At 47.1% G+C, this 25,877-nt stretch overlaps 1 protein-coding gene across 3 annotated transcripts in view; it reads left to right on the forward strand.

Annotated features, from left to right (window-relative positions):
• JADE2 (jade family PHD finger 2) overlaps window positions 1-25,877 on the forward strand; it is a 338,504-nt gene that overhangs the window by 288,829 nt on the left and 23,798 nt on the right. For all 3 annotated transcript variants that reach the window (XM_073649598.1, XM_073649599.1, XM_073649601.1), the window contains exon 10: window positions 9,645-9,762. In XM_073649598.1, coding sequence (XP_073505699.1) covers window positions 9,645-9,762 — 118 coding nt within the window. The remainder of the gene's footprint in view (window positions 1-9,644; window positions 9,763-25,877) is intronic.

Below are 25,877 nucleotides of genomic sequence, written 5' to 3' on the forward strand. Positions count from 1 at the left end.
CGGGTTATGTCGGCAGGCTATTTCATAGAGTTTCATTCTCGACCCCCGGACAGATTTCGTCAGTCACGCATCCCGTCCGAGCCCAAGCTGGCTGCCGCACTGCTGCGGGAGGTCGACTCTCTTCTGCAGCAGGGGGTGGTGGTTCCAGTTCCGCCGGAGGACCGGGGAAGGGGGTTTTACTCCAACCTTTTTGTGGTCCCCAAAAAGGAGGACAAGTTTCGCCCCATTCTGGACCTCAAAGAATTGAATGTTTATGTCCGGACCCGGAAATTCCGTATGGAGTCTCTTCACTCTGTCGTGGCGGCCCTGTCGCAGTACGATTTATTGGTGTCGATCAACATCCGCGACGCCTTTTTGCATGTCCCTATCGGCAGGGCTCACCAGCGCTTCCTGCGTTTCGCCATAAGTCAGGCCCATTACCGGGTTGGCCTTGGCGCCCAGGGTTTTTACAAAAATTCTAGCGCCGCTCATGGCGCTCCTTCGAAGGCAAGGAGTTACGATTCTCCCCTACCTGGACGACCTGTTAATTGTGTCATCCACAGCGGAGGAGGCGGTGATGGCTCGCGATCTCTCCCTTCAGCAGCTGGAGGACTTCGGGTGGCTGGTCAATTGGAAGAAGTCGTCTTTGGAGCCGTCGCAGTCAATCCTGTTCTTGGGGATGCTTTTCGACACGGTTCGAGCAGTGGTGTCCCTGCCTCCGGACAAACAAGCGAACCTTCGTCACCATGTCCAGGATATGAGATCGGCGATGGCGATGTCCCTTCGGAAGTGTATGCGCCTTCTGGGTCTGATGGTGGCAGCAATGGAAGCTTTACCGTTTGCACAATTTCATTCCCGGGGTCTCCAAAATCTTATTCTGACCCGTTGGGACCGATCGCCGGCTTCACTAGATCGCTGTGTCGGTATCTCCCGTAGGGTGCGAGAGTCTCTTGGATGGTGGTTACGTCCGGAGGCTTTATCCATGGGGAAATCCTTCCTCCTCCCACGGTGGTCGGTCATTACCACCGATGCCAGCCTGACTGGCTGGGGGGGGGGTTTGGAACGATCTCTGGGTTCAGGGGGTCTGGTCGCCAGAGGAGTCGTCTCTGCCGATCAACATCCTGAAGTTGAGAGCGATATTTCTCTGCCTCCGACATTGGACGGTTCCCTTGAGCGGTTTGCCTGTCCGGATTCAAACGGATTCAGCGGTCGCTTATATCAACCATCAGGGCGGGACGAGGAGTTCCAGACTCATGATGGAGGTCTCTCGGATCCTGGTATGGGCCGAGTCCAGGGTCCCAGCCATCTCCGCGATTCACTTCCCAGGAGTGCTGAATATCACGGCGGACTTCCTCAGTCGCGAGCAGGTGGATCCCGGAGAATGGAGTCTTCATCCGGAAGTTTTTACCCTGCTGTGCTCCCGTTGGGGGACTCCCCAGGTGGACTTGATGGCATCCAGGCTGAACGCCAGGGTTCCGACGTTCATGTCCAGGTACAGGGACCCGGAGGCTGTGGCGGTAGATGCTCTAGTGGGACCAGTTCGAGCTGATCTACGTGTTTCCGCCGGTATCCTTGCTTCCTCTGGTCATCCGGCGGATCAAACTCGAACGAATTCCGGCAATTTTGGTAGTGCCGGATTGGCCGCAGAGGGCGCGGTATTCAACGCTGGTGTCTCTTCTGGCGGCGCCTCCGTTTCCACTGCCTCTTCGCCCGGACCTGTTAACCCAAGGGCCCATTCGTCATCCGGACCTGAAGTCGCTTCGTTTGACGGCGTGGCACTTGAGACCGAGATCTTGACCCGTCGTGGGTTTTCGGCCGAGGTCATTGCCACCTTGCGGGCGGCCAGAGGTCCAGCTACGACTAGGATTTATCACAGAACTTGGGAGGCCTTCTATTCATGGTGTTCTGGATCGTCAAGGAACCCGAGGGTTTTTTCCATTCCCAACTTATTGGCTTTTCTGCAATGTGGTTTGGCCAAGGGTCTCGTGGTTGGTACCTTGCGGGGTCAGGTATCTGCACTATCCGTCCTTTTTCGGAAGGCTATTGCCTCGCGCAGGGATGTGCGCTCGTTTTTTCGCGGGGTTGCACGTCCATTTCCGCCTCGGAGGGCGTTTGTAGCTCCTTGGCGGCTCAATCTAGTCTTGGAGGCTCTTCAGCATGGGCCGTTTGAGCCTATGGATTCAGCTACGCTTTACTTACTTTCTTGGAAGGTGGCCTTCCTGGTGGCGGTCACCTCTTTGAGAAGGGTTTCTGAGTTGGCGGCACTGTCTTGCTCGCCCCCTTTTCTGGAGTTCCACTTGGATCGCGTGGTGCTTCGTACCCATGGCGATTTTCTGCCTAAAGTGGTGTCGCGTTTCCACATCAATCAGGACATCGTGTTGCCCTCCCTCTGTCCGAATCCGAAAAGTCCAAAGGAGCGAGCCTTGCACTCGTTGGATTTGGTGCGGGCTTTGAAGTTCTATCTTTCAATCACGCAAGGGTTTCGGAAGTCGGACTCTCTTTTTGTGATTCCTGCTGGTCGTCGGCATGGTCAGCGGGCCTCCAAGGACACTATAGCTCGGTGGATACGTTCGGCTATCCTGGAAGCGTACCGGCTCAAGGGCGAGCCTTGTCCGGTTAAGGTTCAAGCTCATTCCACGAGAGCTGTTGGTTTGTCGTGGGCTTTTCAGAAGGGGGCCTCGGCAGCGCAGCTCTGCTGGGCGGCTACCTGGCGCTCCGTTCACACTTTTACTAAATTTTATAAAGTGGACGTGAGTGCTTCCGCCGATGCGGCCTTGGGACGCAGGGTCCTGCAGGCGGCGGTGGTTTAGGTTATCTCTTTATCTAGTTTGGCGCTTGTTGCGCGCTTGACTAAGTTGTTGGGGTGTTGGCGATTCTGCCACTGTTTCCCACCCTTGAGTTCTGGACTGCTTTGGGACGTCCCACTAGTAATGGATCTGTGTCTCCCTTCCTTCCCTTCTGCTGCTGAAAGACGGATTTTGGTAAGACCTTACCTTTTCAGCGAAGGAAGGAAGGGAGACACAGCACCCTCCCATGGCAGAAGTGCATTATTGTTTTCTAGATGCGGCGCGACTCCTCTCTGATGGCGGTCATCTGGGCTGGGGTCGGCGCGCTAGGGCTCTGTTCCAGCATTGCCAGCTCATTGCAGTTGTCAGGTCCAGTGAGTAGTGCCTGGGACTGTGTGTTTTTTCTGTTATATGCATAACCTGTTCTCTCGCATTTCTGAATTTTCGGAAGGGGTTGTGTTGTTCCACTGGTGTTGTCTGCTCTTCCTTAGCTTGTGTATGGACTGAAGGACATGGGAGTAGGAGGAGCCTAAACTGGAGGGGCCGGTCGTCACTTTTTCTAATCTGAGGTGAACTATCCTGTGGGGCTCCGCCTACCCACTAGTAATGGATCTGCGTCTCCCTTCCTTCCTTCACTGAAAAGGATTTTATAGGTAAGGTCTTACCAAAATCCGTCTTTTTTTATTTTAACGGTACCAAACATGAGGAATAAGAAGGGGTTGTCCAAGTAGTGGACAACCCCTTTAAGACCCCCATACACATTAGATGACTGTTGGCTGGATAATGCTTTGTTTGACCGACTGCCATCTCAGCTGCCTTTTCCATATACAGGAGAGCTTGTTCAACCGAGTGCTCCTGTATTCCGCTGGAGGACATCTCACTGACCGGTGATAGTCGGCATGTTAGTGGATATGTGTGATCTTTTATCGCATTAGTCTCATCTATCTTCTGGAGGAGACACAAGTAGTTTGAATCGTGGAACGGTTGTGCACTTGTCAGGATTGCAGACAAGCTCTTGTACCGACACTCTAACTCAGTCAAGTCTGCATGTTGCCGCCATGACTGTTCTGAGAATGGCAACATTGGTCTGAGTGTAACATTCTTTCCTATATATACCTATTTCTTCTGGCATACACAAGTGCAATGTATTATGTGAGAGCTAAAGACCTGATATTTATGTGGCTAAATCCGGCTCGATTGAATAGACTTTTATAGTTTGAACAGATATTTTATCTATTCCACCACTGGTAGAGATTGTATAAATAGGGGGGGATTGAAATACAGCGTATGAAGTACATTAGAAAGTTGCATATTGTTAGATTATATGATTCGGCCCAATATTCCTGCCCAAGACTAGATTAGGTTAGTGTGTGAGAGGGAAAATGGCAGAGAATTTGATGTTGCCCCATACATAGCTCAGTTCATATATTTTTTTAAAGTTAAGTATTTTTGAAAATGACATTATGTTAGGCGAGGGTCACACCAGCGTATTTTCTCTCATCCGAAAGAATCTGGCCATTTATATTATTCACACACTGATCAGAGTGTGATCCGATTTTATCGGATGATGAGAAGATGGGAAAAAAAAATCTCCATTGTGTCATTCTGTGTAAATCATACCAAACTTGGATGTCATCTGAGTGAGGTCCGATTTTTTTCCATGGACCAATTGAGTAGCATGGCCGAATGCGTTCTGATTATCTGATACAGTCAGGCATGCTGCGACTTTTTTCCTTAGACTCTGTCCAAGGCAAAACACAGACATGTGAACGGCGTCTTAGAATAACATTGGTCCAAGTGCGATCCTATATTTTGTCGGATTGCACTCGGACCGAAAATACAGTGGTCTGCATGAATCCTTAGCCAAATGGCATTTAAGTTGCCCAGATTTTTCTTAAATAATGTCAAGAGTTTTTGTGTTTCTTCAGCGCTCATAACTCTCTGCTGTACATGACAGAGAAAACTTGTTCAGCACAGTGTCCTTTTTGTCCTTGCAATATGCAACTTCTGTAAAAAAACACAGTAACACAAGATCTAGAGTCTCCTGCTTGCACTGTCTATATAAGCCAGGTACCTTCAGTGACAATTCGGCAGACTGGTTTCATCTGTCGGACAATGCCCATTTATCATCCTGTGGGAAAATAATGGAAGGCCATTCTAGGCTGCATTTTGTGCCATGTCAACATGTGTTATACAAGATTTCCCCTGAACATCGAACCCTACAGGCGTTAATTCCCTCACTTAGTCTTAGCTCTTTCCATCTTCCAAAACATCATTACTGCTAAAAGGACAAAGCCCCAGTGTAATGGATCTAGTATGAGATGCATGGGTCAGTGTATCGCAGCATGCCACTGGTTATGGAGCGTCTTCATATGTGGTGGCAGAGAGCGAGTCCTCACCATCCGCTCTCAGGTGTGAAATGTCAGTCAGTGGGATCTGCAGACCAAGTAAACATCCACAGGTTTTCTACAAATGACTCATTGTTCAAGGGTACGGTTCACGATGAGAGCAGAGATGAAGAAGTCCTCTAGTTTGCCTGTAACTCCCTCAGTGGTACCATCTTAGGCCATGCGCAGACGTTGAGTATTTGGTGAGTTTTTTACCTCCGTATTTGTAAGCCAAAATCAGAAGTGGGTGATAAATGTAGAAGTGATGGGCACTTGGCAAATGTGCTGCAGCTTTTCAGGCATAAAATCTTTGGCATTTCATATTTACTGCAAAGTGGGTGAAAATTTTACCAAATGGAAGAAATTGAGCTGCCGTGTAGATTTTAAATCCATAGCTTGTAGTTTTATCCTGCTGATTTTCATCCTTTGCAGTGTTGAAAGTGAAATCTGCATCAAAATCTACAACAATCTGCATGTAACCTGTGGGTTTTGGTGTTGGTTTTGATGCTGACCTGCAATGTAAAGCCTCATTTGATGTCCATTTTTTATTTGTATGTGAAAACAATGAACCTATTTTCATCAGTGTTTTGGGGCAGATTTTTAGCAGTGTTTAGTAGATGCGCCTATTTTTAATGTCAGTAATTTTCTTATGCCCTAAAAACCATTTAAAAAATTTTTCCAAGCTTCTGCTATCCATTACAATGTTAATAACATCATGTGTATATCAGTTTTGTTTTATGAAAGCTTAGAAAAAGTTCTTAATTTGCTAAACTGGAGAAATGTACCTTTGTTGTCCAAGAGATATAATTCCTGGAGTTCCTTGCATCAGCTAAAGGGTTTAAGATGGATCCTGGAAAGGGGAAAATCATTATTGATTGGGTTCAACCTGGTGACCTTAAAGTGTTACAATGTTTTTTAGGATTTGCCAATTACTACAGAAAATGTATTTGGGCTTTTTCACAGATTGTTAAACCTCTCACGGATCTCACACATAAGGGGGTTGATCTTAAGTTTTGGACACCGGATGCTATTGGGGCAATAAATAAATTGAAAGAGTATTTTATGCCTGCTCCAGTTTTAATCCAACCTGATTTCCATAAACCATTCATTTAGCAGGTGGATGCTTCAGAGGTCGGGGTAGGTGCTGTATTATCTCAAGGTTCCAAAACATTGACCAACTCGCGACCATGTGCATTTTTCTCTAGGAAATTTTCGTCTGCCGAGAGAAATCATGATGTCGGGAATCGCGAGCTGATTGTCGTTAAATTAGCTTTTCAAGAATGGGAACATTTTTGGAGGGGGTTGTTCATCAAGTCACGGTGGTGACAGATCTTAAAAATCTAGCATGTATTGAATCAGCTAAATGGTTAACCCCAAGACAGGCGATGATCCTTATTTTTTTCTAGATTAAATTTTTCGATCATGTTCAGGCTGGAGTCCAAGAATGTGAGCGCTGACGCTTTATCATGCAGCCTTGATTCGGTTTCTCCTTCAGAGCCTCCATCCTCCATTCTTCCTCAGGGTATTATCGTTGCTGTGGTTTGTTGGCCCCTTCCGCTACTCCAGGTTCCAAAATATTTTTGCCGGTGTACCTAAGATTGTATCATTTGCAGTAGTTTCATGATTCTGTCTTGTGTGGTCATCCTGGAGTTACTGCTACACGAAAATCTATTGCTGGACTCTTTTGGTGGTCTTTCATGTATAATGTTATTGAAAATGTTGTATTCGCTTGTGAAACTTGCTCCACTGCCAATTCCAGGAAAACCGTGGACTGATTTGTCAATGGATTTCATTGCTGATTTGCCTTTGTCTGGTGGGAAAACTGTTCTTTGAGTGGTAGTTGACCGATTGCCAGTGCTACGCCAGTAGCATAACAGGAATCCAGTGGCCGGAGGAGCAAGAGCTAGAAACTGCAGGCAGTTCTTGCAAGTAGCAGTAGGAGTTGTAGCAACAATCCGTAGAGAAGTGGGAACAGTCTGGGTAAGATAGTTCTCAGAACAAGGAGCTGGAAACTGAACTAGACTATACAGCTAGGCACAATACTTAAGCAATGTGTGAGGGATCCATGTGGCTTTAAGTAGGCCCAAACAGGAAACAAGATGGATTCCACAGGTTCAGAATCTGCCATGTTAGTAAAGGGCAATTGCAGGACACAACAGCAGCCTCCAGTGATAAGAGGTGAAATTGAAGCATAATATCAAGGTGAACAATAGCAGCCACTAGTTGTCAAAATGTAGAAGGACAACAGGAATCCAGACATTACTCCCCACTTTCAACAGCGGCCTCCAGACGATGCTTGACTTGGTTCATGTGGGTATTTTTTGTGAAACTCTTTAAGCACTCGAGTAGCATTGATATTTTCTACAGATTCCCAGGAGTTATCTTCAGGGCTGTACCCTTGGCACTTTATTAAGTATTGCAACTTTTTTCTGAATATTCGGGAGTCAAGGACCTTTTCAACTGCGTAATGTTCTTGTCCATCCACTTCAATATGATCAGGAGGAGGTAGACGACGCACTGGAAAAGGATTTGGAACAAATGGTTTTAATAAGGAGACATGGAACACTGGATGTATCTTCATTGTTCTGGGAAGTTGTTATGGAAACTCCATATACCCTCACCAAAACTGGGCCAAAAATGTATTGGTCTTTTCAATATCATTGAAGAAGTTAGCTCAGTAGCTTTTCATCTTCAACTTCCCAGAACAGTCGGATCAATCAGTTCGCTGGAACCTCGCCTTTTTCTAATTATGGTTTTCTTCCTAATTTTGGTGAATTTTCTAGGATGAGTTCTGAGTGTTTTGGAGTAGAGGTGGCTATACACAAACTTGGGGATGTAGGAGGGAGGTTCACAAGAATATTGGGGTTGCTCAACTTCGTCAAAAACGGAAGGCCGATAGAAAACGTTTGGCGGGTCCCGTCTTCAAAGTAGGTGATAAGGTTTCATTATCTTCCAAAAATAATAAGCTCAAAGTACCGTCAGCACAGTTGGGTCCTAAATTTATTGGCCTGTACAAGATTCTGGTGGTAGTCAATCTGGTTATCTTTAGATTAAAACTTCATCTGTCTCTTTGTGTTCCACCGATCCCTGTTAAAAGAGTTTGTCCCTTCGGTGTTGGCTATCCTGTACCCGCCTCCTCCAGTTTCTGTCGTTGGAGGTTTAGAGTACGAGGTGCAGAGGATCGTGGATTCTTGAAGGGTCTGAAATTCCCTTCAATATCTTTTTCATTGGAGGGGATATGGACCCGAGGAGAGATCCTGGATTCCGGCTTGTTTTGTGAAGTCCAATCATTTGGTCGGGGCCTTCCATCTTAGGTTTACTGGGAAACCTGGAGGTCTGGGGCCCCCTCTAGAAAAGGGGGTACTATTAATATTTCTCAGTTCAGTTTGTTTTGGACACAGTGAGGTACAGTTTTGCTTCCCTATTGTATCAGGGTCGCGCTGAGCTGTCAGTTTGGTGAGTGACCGCTTAGTCGTCCAATCTAGTGCAGGGGCATGCTGAGCAATCGGTATTTTGATAGACAGCTCAGTCGTCCAATCTGAGCCTGGGAGGTGTTGATCTTCCTTCAGGTGTCCCCTGTTCTGAGTGATTATCCAGCTACTTGCCTAAGATGTCAATCCCAGGTCACTGTCAGTCGTAGCATTTGCTTGGTGGTGCATGTTTGCCTTGCATTTCAGTGTTCTGTTTATTGATCTATTGCTGCCTGACCTTGGACCTTGCCCTGACCATCTGTTTGTTTAGCCCCTTTGCTTTGATCCGCTATCTTTCAAGTATTCTGGCTTCGAACTGTGACCTGACTACGCCTTTGTCTTTCCCCTTAGTTTACTATGTGCTCTCTTGGTATCTGACCCCTGAATGTTTGACTACCCTGCCTCACGGCTTGTCCTTGAGTAATGACTAGTGTCACAACTGATCACTCATTTTGAAAATTTTCAATTTCTTGGTATAATCTGCCTTCAGTGAGTAAAAAATGTTTACATTACTGAGTTAAAAATGGTCTGCGCTGAGACAGGAAGAGGAGACAACACTGTTCCACTAGCAGCTGGACAGCTGCCGCCTGTGATTGAGTGCAGTGGTCTGGTGATTTGAGCAGTGTGTCATCAGAAAAACATTGATAACATGCTGCTGAAGTCAACTGATGGCTGCAGCCAATCAGAGGCCACAGTATACTGTTTATGTGGAATTTTGATGAATCCTCTAACTGTGTCACCATTTTTAGTCCCCTTAGGGGACTTGAACCTGCGATCATCTGATCACACTTTCTGATCTCTGGGGGTCCAAGCGGTCAGCAACTTGATTTTTTTGGGAGTAACCCTTATATAATAACCCTCATTTAATGTATAATAATTCTTCATATAAAACTGTAAAATAGGTATGGGATTTAAATAATTTCTGCTTTACCACCAACATTGCACTGAATTATTATGCCCAAGTAAAATTGTTATTTTAAGGTGTCCTTTATTAGATCACTTTTTTCACTTTCTGTCTACAGGTTAGGAACTTATGTTACATGATCACCAGGCGTGAAAAGATGAAACACTCCATATGCAAACTTGAGGAGCAAATTTTCCAGCTGCAGATGAAACTCATTGAGAAAGATCTCTGCCATGGTAAGAGAAAGAAGCCAAAAACATTAAGTTATGTAATATTGTGTTTACTTTGCCTTCATAAATGTACAAAAGTACTGAAAGGCCTTACTGTTTGCCTGTGGTAATTAAGTCATAAATCATTACTGGCCTTTTTTATGTATTCATCTTGAAGAGGTCTTGCTTTTCCTTTTCCTGCATTCTTTAGTCATATATACAGTGAGGAAAATAAGTATTTGATACACTGCCAATTATGCAAGTTTTCCCACCTACAAAGAATGGAGAGGACTGTAATTCTTAGGCTGTGTGCACACGATGCGTTTTTAATGCGTTTCCGCAGCGTTTTTGCAGCTGCGGAAACGCATTAAAAACGCATGGTAGAAGGGCAGCAATGTTCCCCAATGATAATCCGCATGTGCTGTGCCCATGATGCGGATTTTTCCGCAGCGTTTATGCTGCGCTCAAAAATCTGCAGCATGTCCATTAATTTTGCGGAAGCGCAGCGTTTTCGCTGCCATTGACTTGCATTAGAACGCGCCAATACCACAAGACTGCATCTGTACTTGCGTTATTGGCGCGTTCTAATGTGCGGATGGTACCCGAGTGTGGAGGAGAGGAGACTCTCCTCCGGACCCAGGTACCATTTAAAAAGCTGTAAAAAAAAAGAATAAAATAAAAAATAAAGATATATTCACCTTCTGACGGCCCCCGGTCTCCTTCCCTCTGCTCGCGTGCAAGACTGAAGGACCTTCGGTGACGTCAGTCATGTGACCGCAGGCCCTTCAGCGCAGTGTCTCGCGATATCCCGGCAGCCAGGAACAAGCCAGGAACGAACGCGGCAGCACACGCCGGGCCATCGGAGGGTAAGTATAGCTTTATTTTTTAATTTTTAAACATTCTTTTACGGTCACACTATATAAATCCATGCCGGTTGCATGGATTTATATAGTGTCACCTAGTTGTCAAGTACTTTCCAAGTGATGCTAAAATCGCTTGGAAAGCGCTTGTCAACCCGCATGTGGAAATGCATGTGAAGAACGCTTCACATCCGCTTGTCCCTGGCAGGAAAACACATGTATAATCCGCATGTACAATCCGCATGTGGAAACGCATGTGAATCCGCATGTATTCCGCAGGAAAAACGCATGTACAATCCGCATGCGTTTTTTCTGCCAGGGAGATGCAGAAATGATGCAGAAATTTTCTGCTTCATTTCTGCATCGTGTGCACAAAGCCTTTTCGTAGATACACTTCAACTGTGAAAAACAGAATCTTAAAAAAAAAAAATCCAGAAAATCACATTGTATTATTTTTACATAATTAATTTGCATTTTATTGCATGAAATAAGTATTTGATACAATAGAAAAACAGAACTTAATATTTGGTACATAAACCTTTGTTTGTAATTACAGAGGTCAGACGTTTCCTGTGGTTTTTGACCAGGTTTGCACGCACTGCAGCAGGGATTTTGGCCCTCTCCTCCATAAAGATCTTCTCCAGATCTTTCAGATTTCGGGGCTTTTATTCACAGTTGAAGTGTACCTACGATAAAAATTACAATCCTCTCCATTTTTTGTAGAAAATTGGTGACATGTGCAATACTTATAGATAGGTCGATCTCTCTCTCTCTCGCTGTGTGTGTGTATGTATGTATGTATATATACTGTATATACATTGCTCAAAAAAATAAAGGGAACACTCAAATAACACATCCTAGATCTGAATGAATGAAATATTCTCATTGAATACTTTGTTCTGTACAAAGTTGAATGTGCTGACAACAAAATCACACAAAAATCATCAATGGAAATCAAATTTATTAACCAATGGAGGCCTGGATTTGGAGTCACCCCCAAAATTAAAGTGGAAAAACACACTACAGGCTGATCCAACTTTGATGTAATGTCCTTAAAACAAGTCAAAATGAGGCTCAGTATTGTGTGTGGCCTCCACGTGCCTGTATGACCTCCCTACAATGCCTGGGCATGCTCCTGATGAGGTTGCGGATGGTCTCCTGTGGGATCTCCTCCCAGACCTGGACTACAGCATCTGCCAACTCCTGGACAGTCTGTGGTGAAACGTGACGTTGGTGGATGGAGCGAGACATGATGTCCCAGATATGCTCAATCGGATTCAGGTCTGGGTAACGGGCGGGCCAGTCCATAGCTTCAATGCCTTCATCTTGCAGGAACTGCTGACACACTCCAGCTACATGAGGTCTGGCATTCTCCTGCATTAGGAGGAACCCAGGGCCAACCGCACCAGAATATGGTCTCACAAGGGGTCTGAGGATCTCATCTCGGTACCTAATGGCAGTCAGGCTACCTCTGGCGAGCACATGGAGGGCTGTGCGGCCCTCCAGAGAAATGCCACCCCACACCATTACTGACCCACTGCCAAACAGGTCATGCTGAAGGATGTTGCAGGCAGCAGATCGTTCTCCACGGCTTCTCCAGACTCTCACGTCTGTCACATGTGCTCAGTGTGAACCTGCTTTCATCTGTGAAGAGCACAGGGCGCCAGTGGCGACTTTGCCAATCCTGGTGTTCTGTGGCAAATGCCAAGCGTCCTGTACGGTGTTGGGCTGTGAGCACAACCCCCATCTCTGGATGTCGGGCCATCATACCACCCTCATGGAGTCGGTTTCTAACCGTTAGTGCAGACACATGCACATTTGTGGCCTGCTGGAGGTCATTTTGCAGGGCTCTGGCAGTGCTCCTCCTGTTCCTCCTTGCACAAAGGAGGTAACAATCCTGCTGCTGGGTTGTTGCCCTCCTATGGCTCCCTCCACATCTCCTGGTATCTGCTCCATGCTCTTGACACTGTGCTGACAGACACAGCTACCCTTCTTGCCACAGCTTGCACTGATGTGCCATCTTGGATGAACTGCACTACCTGAGCAACTTCTGTGGGTTGTACTGTAGACACCGCCTCATGCTACTGTACCTCTAGGGGTGAGAGCAATGGCAAAATGAAAAAGTTACCAAAACAACAGCCAAAAAGGATGAAAACCGAGAAATGGTCTGTGGTCACCCCCTGCAGAACCACTCCTTTATAGGGGATATCTTGATAATTGCCTATCATTTCTACCAGTTGTCTGTTCCATTTGCACAACAGCAGGAGAAATTGATTCACAATCAGTGTTGCTTCATAACTGGACAGTTTGATTTCACAGAAGTGTTATTGACTTGGAGTTATATTCTGTTTAAGTGTTCCCTTTATTTTTTGAGCAGTGTATATACACACATACATACACGTGTGTATGTATGTATGTATGTATCTATATAGATACATACATACACACACGTATATAGCGGGTATAATAAGTATTGCGGATGTCAACAATTTTCTAAGTAAATATTTTTCTAAGGGTTCTATTGACCTTGAAATTCTTACCAGATGTTGGTGACATCCCATCTAACCCACACAGGCAAAATCATTAAGTAAAATCTTCACTTTTACTTAAATTAGTTGACGCAAAAATGAATACACCCCACATCAAGAACTACTACATTTAGTATTTTGTATGATGTACATGATATTTAAGGACAGGACCAAGTCTTTTAGACAAGTTGGTGATTATAAAAGCTATATTTCTCCATTCTTCAAGAACAACCTCTTTTAGAGCCTGGATGCTGGATGGAGAGTAATGCTCAACTTGTCTCTTCAAAATTCCCCATAGGTGTACAATTAGGTTCAGCTCAGTAGACATTGAATCACTTTCACTCTTTTCTATTTTTTCAGAAACTAAACAGTGGCCTTAGATGTGTGTTTAGTATCATTGTCATGTTGGAAAAGTGCACATTTATCGAGGCCACAGAGTGATGGTAGCATCTTCTCCTTCAATGTAGAGCAGTACATCTGTGAATTCATGATACGATCAATGAAATGTATTTCCCCGACACCAGCAGGAATCATGCAGTTCCACATAAGGACACTGTCACCACCATGTTTCACTGTAGGCACCATGCACTTTTCCTTGTACCTCTCACCTTTGTGACACCATACAGTTTTGAAGTAATCAGTTCCAAAAACATTTATCTTCGTCTCATCACTCCAGAATGTAGAGTCCCAGTAGTCTTCATATTTTTCAGCATAGGCCCTAGCAACTTGTAGGTGGGCTTTTTTGTGCATGGGCTTTAGAGGAGAGGCTCCCTTCATGTGTGACACCCGTGCATGCCATTCCTCTGCAGTGTATGCCATATTGTGTCATGGGAAACACTCATCCCAGTTTGGCTTTCTACTTCTTTAGCTAACTGCAGTGAACTTGCATGTGAATTGTCTCTGTGAGATGGTTGCCGTTCCATTTTTTTTTACATTTTTGCATCACCTTTGCTACATTACTACATTTACTAATAAGTAAAGCTTTCTTGATGTTCTTGTACCCTTCACCTTTCTTGTGTAAAGAAATTATTTTCTTTCTTAGGTCTTGGGACATTTCTCTTCCATGTGGTGCCATTGCTGACAGCACAAAATGGGAAGGGTTTTTCTTTAAGTAATGCCCTTGTATAGTTATCTGTCTGCTGGACACCTGTTAATGAATAATTAGACTTACCTGTATTTGAATTCTTATTAATTAGTTTTAATTTTGTAGTGTAAATTTTAACTTTGCTCACAAGACTTTCATCGGGCTGTACTAATTTTTGCAACATAGTCTTGAATGAATTTGTTACGTAAATTACTTTTATAGGTGTAAAAAACAACACCTCTCGTTTTCCATTAATGGTCCACACTTGTTGGAGTATTTTGTAGTATGAGATCCCATAGAAAATGTTGATTCGGAAAGGAAGCTAAAGGTATTCTGACAAATTTGTTGGGATGTACTCCTTCATGCTGAGCACACCCCAGTGTGTGTTTGTATCTATGTATATATACACATTCCTCAACATGGAAATTGCAACACCATGAAGGTAAAGTAGTGGATTGATTGAGATTACAAGATCAATAGATATGTTAATGATATGCAAATGATGAAAAAAAAGGATACAACATTTTTAAAACCTCCTGATTTATTCAGTATAGAGTATAAGTGTAGCGTCGGCGTCCCTGCCTCCTGCTAGGCTGGGACGCTGTTCCCCTCACCTCTCCGCTCCATGCCCGGCGGCTTCCTCCCGCTCTGCTGGCAGCGCGCGCTGCTTCCCGGCCACGGTGCTTAGGGCGCGCGCGCGCTCCCCCTCTCTTAAAGGGGCCGCGCGCGCCGCCCTAAGGAGTCCCCGGCCAATGGCCGGAGGACTTCACCATATATAAGGCACCTCCTCCAAAATGGAGGTGCCCGAGCAATGTTGTTGCAAAGCTTTCACTCTGCTTCAGCCCTCAGGTCCTGTTACCAGTTACCTGCCAGTCACCTGCCAGATTCCTGCCTGTTACCTGCCAGATTCCTGCTTGATACCTGCCTGATATCCGCTTACCTGCTTGCAAGCCTGCGGTCCGACGGTCTGCCTTCCGACACCTGTCAGTCTGTCTATGGACCAGCCTGCCCGCTCACCTGGGAGCGCTCACCTGCTACCTGCCTGCTAGCCTACCTGGAGGCTCTGCCGTCACTTGCCGTGACCACCTGCCTGTCCAGAGACTCTTGCCCGCTCACCTGGGAGTGCTCACCTGCTACCTGCCTGCTAGCCTACCTGGAGGCTCTGCTGTCACTTGCCGTGACCACCTGCCTGTCCAGAGACTCTCGCCCGCTCACCTGGGAGCGCTCATCAGCCACCTGCCTGCTGTCCTTCTACCCAGAGACTGTCCCTGTCACTTGCCGTGACTACCTGCCCTTCTACCCATTGACTGTCCCTGTCACTTGCCGTGACTACCTGCCCGTCTTCCCTGGGAGCCACCCGCTTCCTTACAAGGACCGCCCCCTTGTATAGTTGCTCAGAGGTTCCACCTCCCAGACCCGTTACAGTTTGCTCGGGCCATGGAACCCGGTGGCACCCAAGCTCCCTCGCTCTCGGACCTATGTCATGAACTTTCCCGTCAGAGATCCCAACAGGAGTCCATCCTGAGTCACCTGCGTGGTGTTAACTCCCGCCTGGACACATTGACTACCTCTTCGGGAGCTGCCTCCACTCGCACACTTACTACCCGGGCACCGCCGCAGCCCATCAACACCATGGCATCTCTTCCCGGTCCCCGCCTCTCCGCCCCTCCTCGTTTTGGCGGAGATCCCAGCCAGGCACGGGGCTTCATTAACCAGTGCACTCTGCACTTCGAACTGTTGACACACCAGTTTTCCAGCGACCGAGCCAGAGTAGCCTTCATCATGTCCCATCTCACGGGAGAGGCACTGGCTTGGCTAAATCCTCTATGGGAGAGAGGAGACCCCCTGGTGTCCAACCTGCCAGCCTTTCTCACGGCCTTCCGGAAAGTCTTCGACGAACCAGGACGGAAGACCTCATCCGCATCATCTCTGCTTCACCTCCGTCAAGGAAATCTCTCCGTGGGCCAATACGCCATACGGTTCCGTACACTTGCTTCGGAGCTGGCCTGGGATAACGACGCCCTGGTGTCTGTCTTCTGGGAGGGTCTGTCCGGCCGTATTAAAGATGAACTCGCCGGTCGGGACATTCCTACCACTCTCGACGACTTAATAACACTTGCCACCCGGATTGACATCCGGTTCCAGGAGTGCGCCAAAGAGGTCACCCGTGAGAGGAGGTTTCCACGTCTAGCCCCTACCTTCCAGAAACCTGTCACTTCTCCCCCCTTACTACCCAGGCGCACTCACCTGAGCCTATGCAGGTCGACCAGACCAAGATGGTCAAAACCCGACAAGAGTTACGCCGAGCCGAGGGGAGCTGCTTCTACTGTGGCAGTAAGGAGCACCGGATCCGTTCCTGCCCGGAGAGGTCGGGAAACGCCTGTGTCTAGGATCGCTCAGAGAGGTCGTCCTAGACGAGAGTAAACCCTCTCCATCTCTGTTGCTGTCGGTCTCTATCATCTGCTGGGAGAACCGTTATTTTGAACTAGCCCAACTTGACTCTGGAGCTGCCGGAAATCTCATTTCTCAGTCTCTGGTAGAGAAATACCGCATTCCCACCAAACCTCTAGCTGTACCCTTATCTGTCGCTGCCGTGGATGGGGGCCTCTTACCACATCCCATCCAACTCATCACCGAATCCATAACCCTGCAGGTGGGAATGCTGCACTCTGAGAGCATCTTCTTTCATGTTCTGCCTGGACTCTCTCACGCCCTCTTACTAGGCCTACCTTGGCTTCAGAGACATGCACCCGTGCTTGATTGGCAGACCGGAGAAGTCCTTCGCTGGGGACAGGACTGCCATAAGACTTGTTTAGTTCCCGTCCATCCTGTCCGTCCTTCTCCTACTCCAGCCAATCTACCTGGTCTTCCGGCTCCTTATTGGTCGTATGCGGACGTCTTTAATAAAAAGGAGGCAGAGACATTACCCCCTCATAGACCATACGACTGCCCAATCGACCTGATGCCCGGTGCTACTCCTCCCCGTGGGCGCATTTACCCTTTGTCCGCTGCTGAGACCCGATCCATGTCAGAATATATTGAGGAGAATCTGGCCCGGGGATTCCTCCGGAAATCTACTTCCCCGGCGGGAGCAGGCTTCTTCTTCGTCAAAAAGAAGGACGGCTCACTCCGTCCCTGTATAGACTATAAAGGCCTTAACCAGATCACGGTGAAGAATAAATACCCCCTTCCGCTAATTCCGGAATTATTTGACCGTCTGAGGGGGGCTAGAGTCTTCACCAAGCTGGACCTCCGTGGGGCGTATAACCTGGTCCGTATCCGTCAGGGGGATGAATGGAAGACGGCATTCAACACCCGGGACGGCCACTATGAATACCTGGTAATGCCCTTCGGTCTCTGTAACGCTCTCGCCGTCTTTCAAGAGTTGGTCAATGACATCTTCCGGGACCTTCTCTACTCCTGCGTAGTGGTGTACCTGGACAACATCTTGGTCTTCTCTCGGGATCTCCCCACACACCGGAGGGATGTTCGCCAGGTTCTGCTCAGGCTCAGGCAGAACCACCTCTACGCTAAATATGAGAAGTGCCTCTTTGAGCAGACCTCGCTTCCGTTTCTGGGCTGCATAATCTCTCAGACCGGCCTACGAATGGATCCTGAGAAACTGTCTGCCATCCAGAAGTGGCCCCGACCAGAGAGGTTGAAAGCTATTCAGTGGTTCCTGGGTTTCGCCAACTACTACCGCCTCTTCATACCGCACTTCTCTTCCCGGACTGCCCCAATCTCTGCGCTCACCCGTAAGGGCACTAATCCCAGAGAATGGCCGCCCGAAGCAGAGGAAGCCTTTCTTTCCTTAAAACAGGCTTTCTCTTCCGCCCCGGTGCTGCATCATCCGGACGGCAACAAACAATTCTTCCTGGAAGTTGACACCTCCTCCTCTGGAGCCGGAGCGGTACTTACCCAAAAGTCGCCTTCCGGAAGAATGGTAACTTGCGGCTTCTTCTCCAAACTCTTCTCCTCTTCTGAGCGCAATTATTCTATAGGAGATCGAGAGTTATTGGCCATTAAGCTGGCACTGGAGGAGTGGCGTTACCTGCTCGAGGGGGCTCTTCACCCGGTAATTATTTACACGGACCACAAGAACTTGGCTTACCTCCAGAGCGCCCAGAGACTTAACCCGCGCCAAACCCGGTGGTCCTTGTTTCTTGCCCGCTTTGATTTCGTTCTTCATTTTCGCCCGGCAGACAAAAACATCAAAGCTGACGCCTTGTCCCGATCCTTCCTGGTGTCTGATCTAGAGGAGGAACCGAAGCACATCATTGATCCCGCCAGAGTAATGCAGGTGGCTCCCGTGAATCTAAATCGTCTCCCTCCCGGTAAGACGTTCGTAACAGTACCTGATCGGAAGAAGGTCCTACTCTGGGGTCACTCGTCTAAGCTAGCTGGCCACGCCGGTCAGAAAAAGACCCTCCAGCTTATTACCCGGCATTACTGGTGGCCTACCCTGCACAAGGATGTAATAGACTTTGTTTCAGCCTGTGTGTCCTGCGCCCGCAACAAAGTTCCGAGACACCTGCCAGCTGGTCGCCTCCTTCCTGTTCCAGTACCTGCTGCCCCGTGGCAGCATATAGCTATGGACTTTATAACGGATCTCCCTGTCTCTGCCGGTTGTACGGTCATTTGGGTGGTCGCTGACCGCTTTTCCAAGATGGCGCACTTCATTCCCCTGCCGGGTCTCCCGTCTGCACCCGAACTGGCTAAAGACTTTATCCACCACATCTTCCGTCTCCATGGCCTGCCCCTCCACATCGTGTCGGATCGTGGGGTTCAGTTCACCTCACGCTTCTGGAGAGCCACATGTAAGCTGCTTGACGTCACCCTGGACTTCTCCTCCGCTTACCACCCACAGTCCAATGGTCAAGTGGAGCTGATCAATCAGATCCTGACCAGTTACCTCCGGCACTTCGTTAATGCCCACCATTCGGACTGGGTGGATCTCCTACCATGGGCCGAATTCTCTTACAATAATCACGAGAGCGAATCTTCCTCCAAATCCCCGTTTTTTGTAGTCTTCGGTCAGCATCCTCGGATCCCATTTCCCGTTTCCACCTCGGTGGACAATCCGGCTGCGGAATCTCTCATTAGCGAATTCTCCTCCATTTGGGAGAGTACCCGATCCGCACTCCTTCAGTCGTCCGAGCGGACGAAAAAACACGCTGACAAAAAACGCCTGGATCCTCCACAATTCCGTCCTGGAGATAAAGTCTGGCTCTCGTCCAAGTATGTCCGGCTCAAGATTCCCTCCTACAAGTTAGGGCCTCGGTTCATCGGCCCACTGGAAGTTATCAAACAAATCAATCCGGTGGCCTATAAATTGAAACTCCCGGCCAACTTACGGATCCCTAACTCCTTCCATGTATCTCTCCTCAAACCCGTGGTACTTAACTATTTTTCCAAGTCTACAGGTACGCCCCCTGCTCCGGTTTCCGCTGAGAACGAGTTTGAGGTAGAGAACATTCTGGCCACCAAAAGGGTAAGAGGAAAACCTTTTTTCTGGTAGATTGGAAGGGGTTTGGTCCTGAGGAGAGAACGTGGGAGCCCCGGGAGAACATCCATGCCCCTCTCATCCTTGATAAATTTCTCTCTGGCCTAAAAAAGGGGGGGCCTAAAGGGGGGTTTACTGTAGCGTCGGCGTCCCTGCCTCCTGTTCCCCTCACCTCTCCGCTCCGTGCCCGGCGTCTTCCTCCCGCTCTGCTGGCAGCGCGCGCTGCTTCCCGGCCACGGTGCTGATGCTTAGATCAGAGCTTGGTGGTGTCAATTTTATTACCACCAGGACTCCTTGTTCTTCTTTACCCTAAAACATAGGAACTGGGTCACAGAAAAATGGTAGCAAGCTCTCTGGACTAAGTGGTCAAATGTGAATTATTTGGAATATTTGGTTATAACTTAAGCTACATTGTTGACCGATGAACTGGAGAGTGGTATAATAACGAGTGTCAGTGAAGTATGCAAGTTTTGGACTTCATTTCAGCATATGAAGTTGGGGATTTGGTTGGGACTAATGGTTTCTCAATGCTGAGAAATACAGGCCGATACTTATTCATCATTCAATACCATAAAGAAAAGAATCTAAATCAAATTTATTCTGCAGCAAGACAACAACCCCAAAAATACAGCCTATATCAAAGAAGAACAATGAGTCCTGTAAGTGATTATACGGCTCCCATAGAGCCCTGATCTCCGCATCATCCAGTCTGTTTGGGATTACAGAGACAGGAGGATTTGTGCAAGCCTACATCCACAGATCTGTGGTTAGTTCCCCGATGTTTAAAACATCCTTCCTGCCGATTTCCTTCAAAAACTGTGTGGCGTGTGCAAAGAAGAATTGATGCTGCTCTGAAGGCAAAGGGAGGTCACACCAAATAAGGATTTGATTTAGATTTCTCTTTGGTTCATTAAGATTTAGATTTCCTGCTTTGCAGTATTTTTTCCCCATCTGCCTAAATCTTTTGTACTTTACTGTATATTAGGCTTTTATAACATATCAACTGGAAATTCACACAGTAGTGGTACATCTGCATTGTTGCTTCAGTTTATTATAGAATCCACAGAACTATGCCAAATCCGTTATTACATTATTATTTTTTTATATACTTGGAAGAGGTTTTACTGTTATTGGAAATTTACTAATAAGTTTTCATGTGGTTTTCTATGTATGCATAAGTTGGAAACTGAGTAAAAAAATACATTTTCACAAAGGCTTCAAACTGTAGTGGTTGAATTTTTACCTATGTAGTTTTATATTTCCTATACTGATTTTGAGATATTACTGTTTATTTTCATTCCTATTTAAAGCTACGTTCGTGAATTCAGGATGGACCTGCAGCAAACCTGACATGGATTTTTCATGCTGAGGCTTGGGCTGCTATTACGCTAAAAGTAATCATGAACGTGCATTCTTAATAATGCTTGTTTCACCAAAATTTTTCAGTGTAAACAGGCTGCCAATCATTTCGCCCGATTAATGAGTATTTTGCTTGTTCATCGGGTTAAATGATCTTTTGTGCAGCACAGGACTCTTACTGCTGTGAACCATGGCAGCCTATGCTCAATGATCGATCTATTACAGATCGCTCAGTACGTATCGTTTGCTTTGGTCTGCTTGTGTAAACAGACTACAATTGACGATCAGTAAAGGTTTACGGATCTATGATCATTTAGTACCGCCAATCAGTCAGTGTAAACAAATCCTTAGACTCAAGAATCCACTGCCACATCAGCAGTAGAAATCTATGTACATTAGCTCCATTGTTAATTCAAATGGTCTTATCTCTGGCCTTTCTGTTCAGAATCCAATGAAATATTAAACTTACATCAGATTTTAAAATCCAGGATACGTTGACTATTCTGTACTGGACTGTTTGTTCCTATGTATTTCATACGCCATTCACTTTCCTTAGCCATGGAATAGCAGCAGATTCTGTCACACGGAATATGCTCTAAAATCTTCAAAGAAGGTAACCGTGTGAACATGGTCGAAAGCTGTTAGCAGAATTGTAATATTTTTTCATAAGAATTTGGAAAAGTTATGAAATGTCCTATAAATGTCTGTCCTATTCCTGATCTAAGGGTCTAGACTTTTAGCTGAGATGAATCTGTGCTACAGTAAATTTATCACTTACATATAAGCCCTGTATGAGGGAGTCGGAGTCATGGAGTCAGTGTCATGGAAATGTCGGAGGTTTGGCTTACCGACTCCACAGCCCTGCTTTCCAGGGTAATGACTTATATATAAGGCAAAATAAATAACCAAAAGCAAAAATGCTCCTCCACACCCTGGGCTATGTTCACACGTAGAGTTTTAGATGTGTTTTTGCACTTTTGCCTTTCTTTCAATAGTGAAAAATACATTCACCAGTAAATGTAATTTTAACATTTTACTACCTTATCTGGCCATGTGGTGTGTGAGACATGATCAGACACATCTAGAATGAACACTCATTTTCAGCTGACAATACCATCTAGCACCTGTCCCTGTTTTAAAAGCAGCTAAGAGCTTTATGAATAGGGAATAGATTTTTTTTCAACACAGAGTATAATACAATAATCCCTGACTAGATGCCTGTTAAGCCCCCCTCACACTAAGCGAGATCGCTAGCGAGATCGCTGCTGAGTCACAAGTTTTGTGACGCATCAGCGACCTCAGTAGCGATCTCGCTACTTTTGACACGTAGCCGCGACCAGGCCCCTGCTGTGAGATCGCTGGTCGTGTCGGAATGGTCTGGACATTTCTTTGATCGTTGAGGTCCCACTGGGTAGCATGCATCGGTGTGTTTGACACCTTACCAACGACCTTGTTGACGACTCGGACACAGAAACACATAGGTGTGCATCGTTATACAGACCGTTACGAGTCGCCACATCGTTGCTGCGTCGTTGGGAAGATCTGACTGTTTGACATCTCACCAGCGACCACATAGCGACGCAGCAACGATCCCTGACGGGACGTATCGTTGTCGGGATCGCTGTAGCGTCGCTAAGTGTGACGGGGCCTTAAGACGCTATCCCAACTGCTATAGGTCACCTGTATATGAATCTCAGATAAGAGAGGTAATATAGTACATTACACTATTGTAAATGCAGCTAATAGTGGTATCAATAGGGAATAGAATAGATTTTAATTTTTTTGCAGCAGCACGCAGTATACGGCAATAATACCTGTCTGGATTGGTGTAATACGCTATTCATACTGCGATAGCTCTCCCGTAAATGAATTTCAGCCAAGAGAGGTAATATTGTAGAATATAGAATCAATTTGAGTTGGCCTTACCGTTATTAAGGAGTGGGTCTCCTATACTGTTATTACATATATGTTATAATACCCCTGGATATGTTATAATACCCCTGGTGGCACTAAAAACCATCTCTGACAAAACGCTAGCGGCCAGGACCTCCAAGGCGTAGAGAGACACGTGTCCAGCTTGGATACCCAGTAGTTGTAAGGCACAGAGGAATCCCGGAGGATGCTGGTACGGTCGCCAAGGTAGTGCTTCAGCGTCTTCCGAAACTTTTCCTTCTTTGTCAGAGTAACCCGTGCATCAGAGCCTGGGCACTGGGAGGATCTGAGAAAACTGTCCCAGACCTTTGACAGCGTTCTCCTGTCTCTGCTGCATCTTCTTTGCTTCTCCCTCACCTGTACTCCTTGGTTGTCCAAGAAACTATGACCTCAGCCACCAGTGTTGTCAGATAGGATTTTTTTAAATAATCCTTCAACAAGGGCCATCTGGTACTGCAACATGCAACATAGGAGTGGGTATCCTATACTGTTATTGCATATGCAGTGTAGCGTCGGCGTCCCTGCCTCCTGCTCGGCAGAGACGCCGATCACCTTACCGCCGCGGCCCCGGTCCGGCATCTGCCTCTCCTCTGCCCGGCTCCCATGCTGTGCTTGCCCGGGGTGTGCGCAGATTCCCAGGCAGTGTGCTTAGAGCGCGCGCTCTCTACATCTTAAAGGGGCCGCGCGCGCCGTCCTAATATGTCCCGGCCAATGGCCGGAGGACATCTGCTATTTATAGCATCTCCCCGGAAATGGAGGTGCCTGTGCAAAGTTGTTGTTTGTGTGCTAAACTCTCTCCAGCCCTCAGGTCCCATTGCTGCCTGCCAGCCTGTCTATCAACCGTGCCCGCCACCCTATCAGCCATGCCGCCAACCTGTCTATCAGCCATGCCCGCCAGCATGTCCGTCAGCCGTACCAGTCAGCCAAGCCTGCCTGTCTACCAGCGCTGCCTGCCTATCTGCTGTGCTCATCTGCCAGCCTTTCTGTCTGCTACGGCCGTCAGTCCCGTGGGAGTCGCCTGCTCTCACACAAGGTTGGTTCCAGAGGGGCACCTGGACCTCCTGCCCGGTCCCTCCTTGGTTCACAGAGTCGACTAAGCCTCCGTGTAGCCAGGGTCAGCCCGGGTAGGCTCTTAGTTACGAATCCTCTGGACCCTCCTTGTACCATGGAACAGTGGTTCAACCATCCGGATCCATAACATGCATCAAGTTCAAGGGCTGCTAAAAATTAGGACGCACTCCAATACCCCTTTGAAGACACATAGTGGAGGGCCTCATTATAAAAATGTTCCCATTATATAGGAGTGGATCTCCTATACTGTTATTGCATATGCAGTGACTGCAAGGGCTGCCAAAAATTAGGACGCACTCCAATACCCCTTTGAAGAGACATAGAGAAGGTCATCATTAAAAAATTTGTTACCATTGTTAAAGATTGGGTCTCCTATGCTGGTAATGCCTATGCACTAAGTGCATGGGCTGAAAAACATTTACCCCTGGGGAGTATACATGAACATACTGTATAGCGTACAGAATGCTAGAGGTAGGGCTCTAAAAATATTTCCTACGGGCATCATAAACACACTTAAAAAAATAAAAAAATTATGTGGGTGTTGCATGATGGTCACCCTGTTGATATGGTGGTGGAGGAGAAGGAGGAGGGTGACCTAAAATAGACAAAATCATGAAGCGTATACCCATGTCTGGGTGTGAAGAGGTGCATGGGAATAGACCCCCCCCCCCCCCCCAAAAAAAAAAAATAAAACACTGGATTTCAGTTTATGTTCCGCTGCTATCATCCGGTGGTGTCAAGAAGTCTGGCCCAATCCAGCCCTTGTTCATTTTGATAAGAGTCAGCCTGTCAGCATTTTCAGTTGACAGGCGGATGTGCCTATCAGTTACAATACCCCCGGCGGCACTAAAAACCCGCTCTGACAAAACGTTAGCGGCAGGGCAGGCCAGGACCTCCAAGGCGTAGAGAGCCAGTTCATGCCATTTGTCCAGCTTGGATAGCCAATAGTTATAAGTCACAGAGAAATCACGGAGGATGCTTGTATGGTTGGCAAGGTACTCCTCAGCATCTTCTAAAACTTTTCCCTCCTTGTCAGAGTATCCTGCACATCAGGGCCTGGGCACTGGGAGGGTCTGAAGAAACTGTCCCAGTCCTTTTGACAGTGTTTCCCTTCCTTTGCTGCATCGTATTTGTGTCTGCCTCTCCTGTACTCCTTGGTTGTCCAACAAACTGTGACCTCTGCCGCCAGCATTTTCAGATGGGAATTTTTTAAATTTTTCTTCAACAAGGGCCTTCTGGTACAGCAACATTTTATTAGACTTATCCGCCACGGGAAGGAGAGATAGAAAGTAGCATGGATCTAGAAGTGTGACCAACCAGTAATTACTGTTGCCCAAAATGCATACAACGCGAGGGAAAAGCAGCGGAACATAAACTCAGTCATGCGTGCCAGACTGCCAACCGCCAAGAGTTCCCTGTCCGTACGAAGAGGACGACTGTCCATGCTCTCCTCCTCCTGGTCCTCCTCCTCGTTCTCCCTCTCTTCAGGCCATCCACGCTGAACAGACAGTATGAATGGTGTGTGAGTAGCGCATGAAACCAGCTCCTGTTTCTCCTCCTCATTATTACCCAATCCGTGTTGAGATGAGATGAGGCTGGGCTGTGTAGTATCACCCTGTATGTTTCCTTGCTCCATCTCATCGTGCTCCTCCTGCAATGCCTCCTCCTTAATTGTGAGCAGCGAGCGTTTCAGAAGACAGAGAAGCAGGATGGGGACGCTAATTATGGCGTCATCGCCGCTCACCATCTTGGTGGAGTCCTCAAAGTTTTGGAGGACGGCACAGATGTCAGACATCCATGCCCAC

This window comes from Phyllobates terribilis, unplaced genomic scaffold, assembly GCF_046119375.1.
Source record: "Phyllobates terribilis strain yellow unplaced genomic scaffold, ASM4611937v1 Scaffold_10__3_contigs__length_209671492, whole genome shotgun sequence".
Classification (NCBI taxonomy): Eukaryota; Metazoa; Chordata; class Amphibia; order Anura; family Dendrobatidae; genus Phyllobates; species Phyllobates terribilis.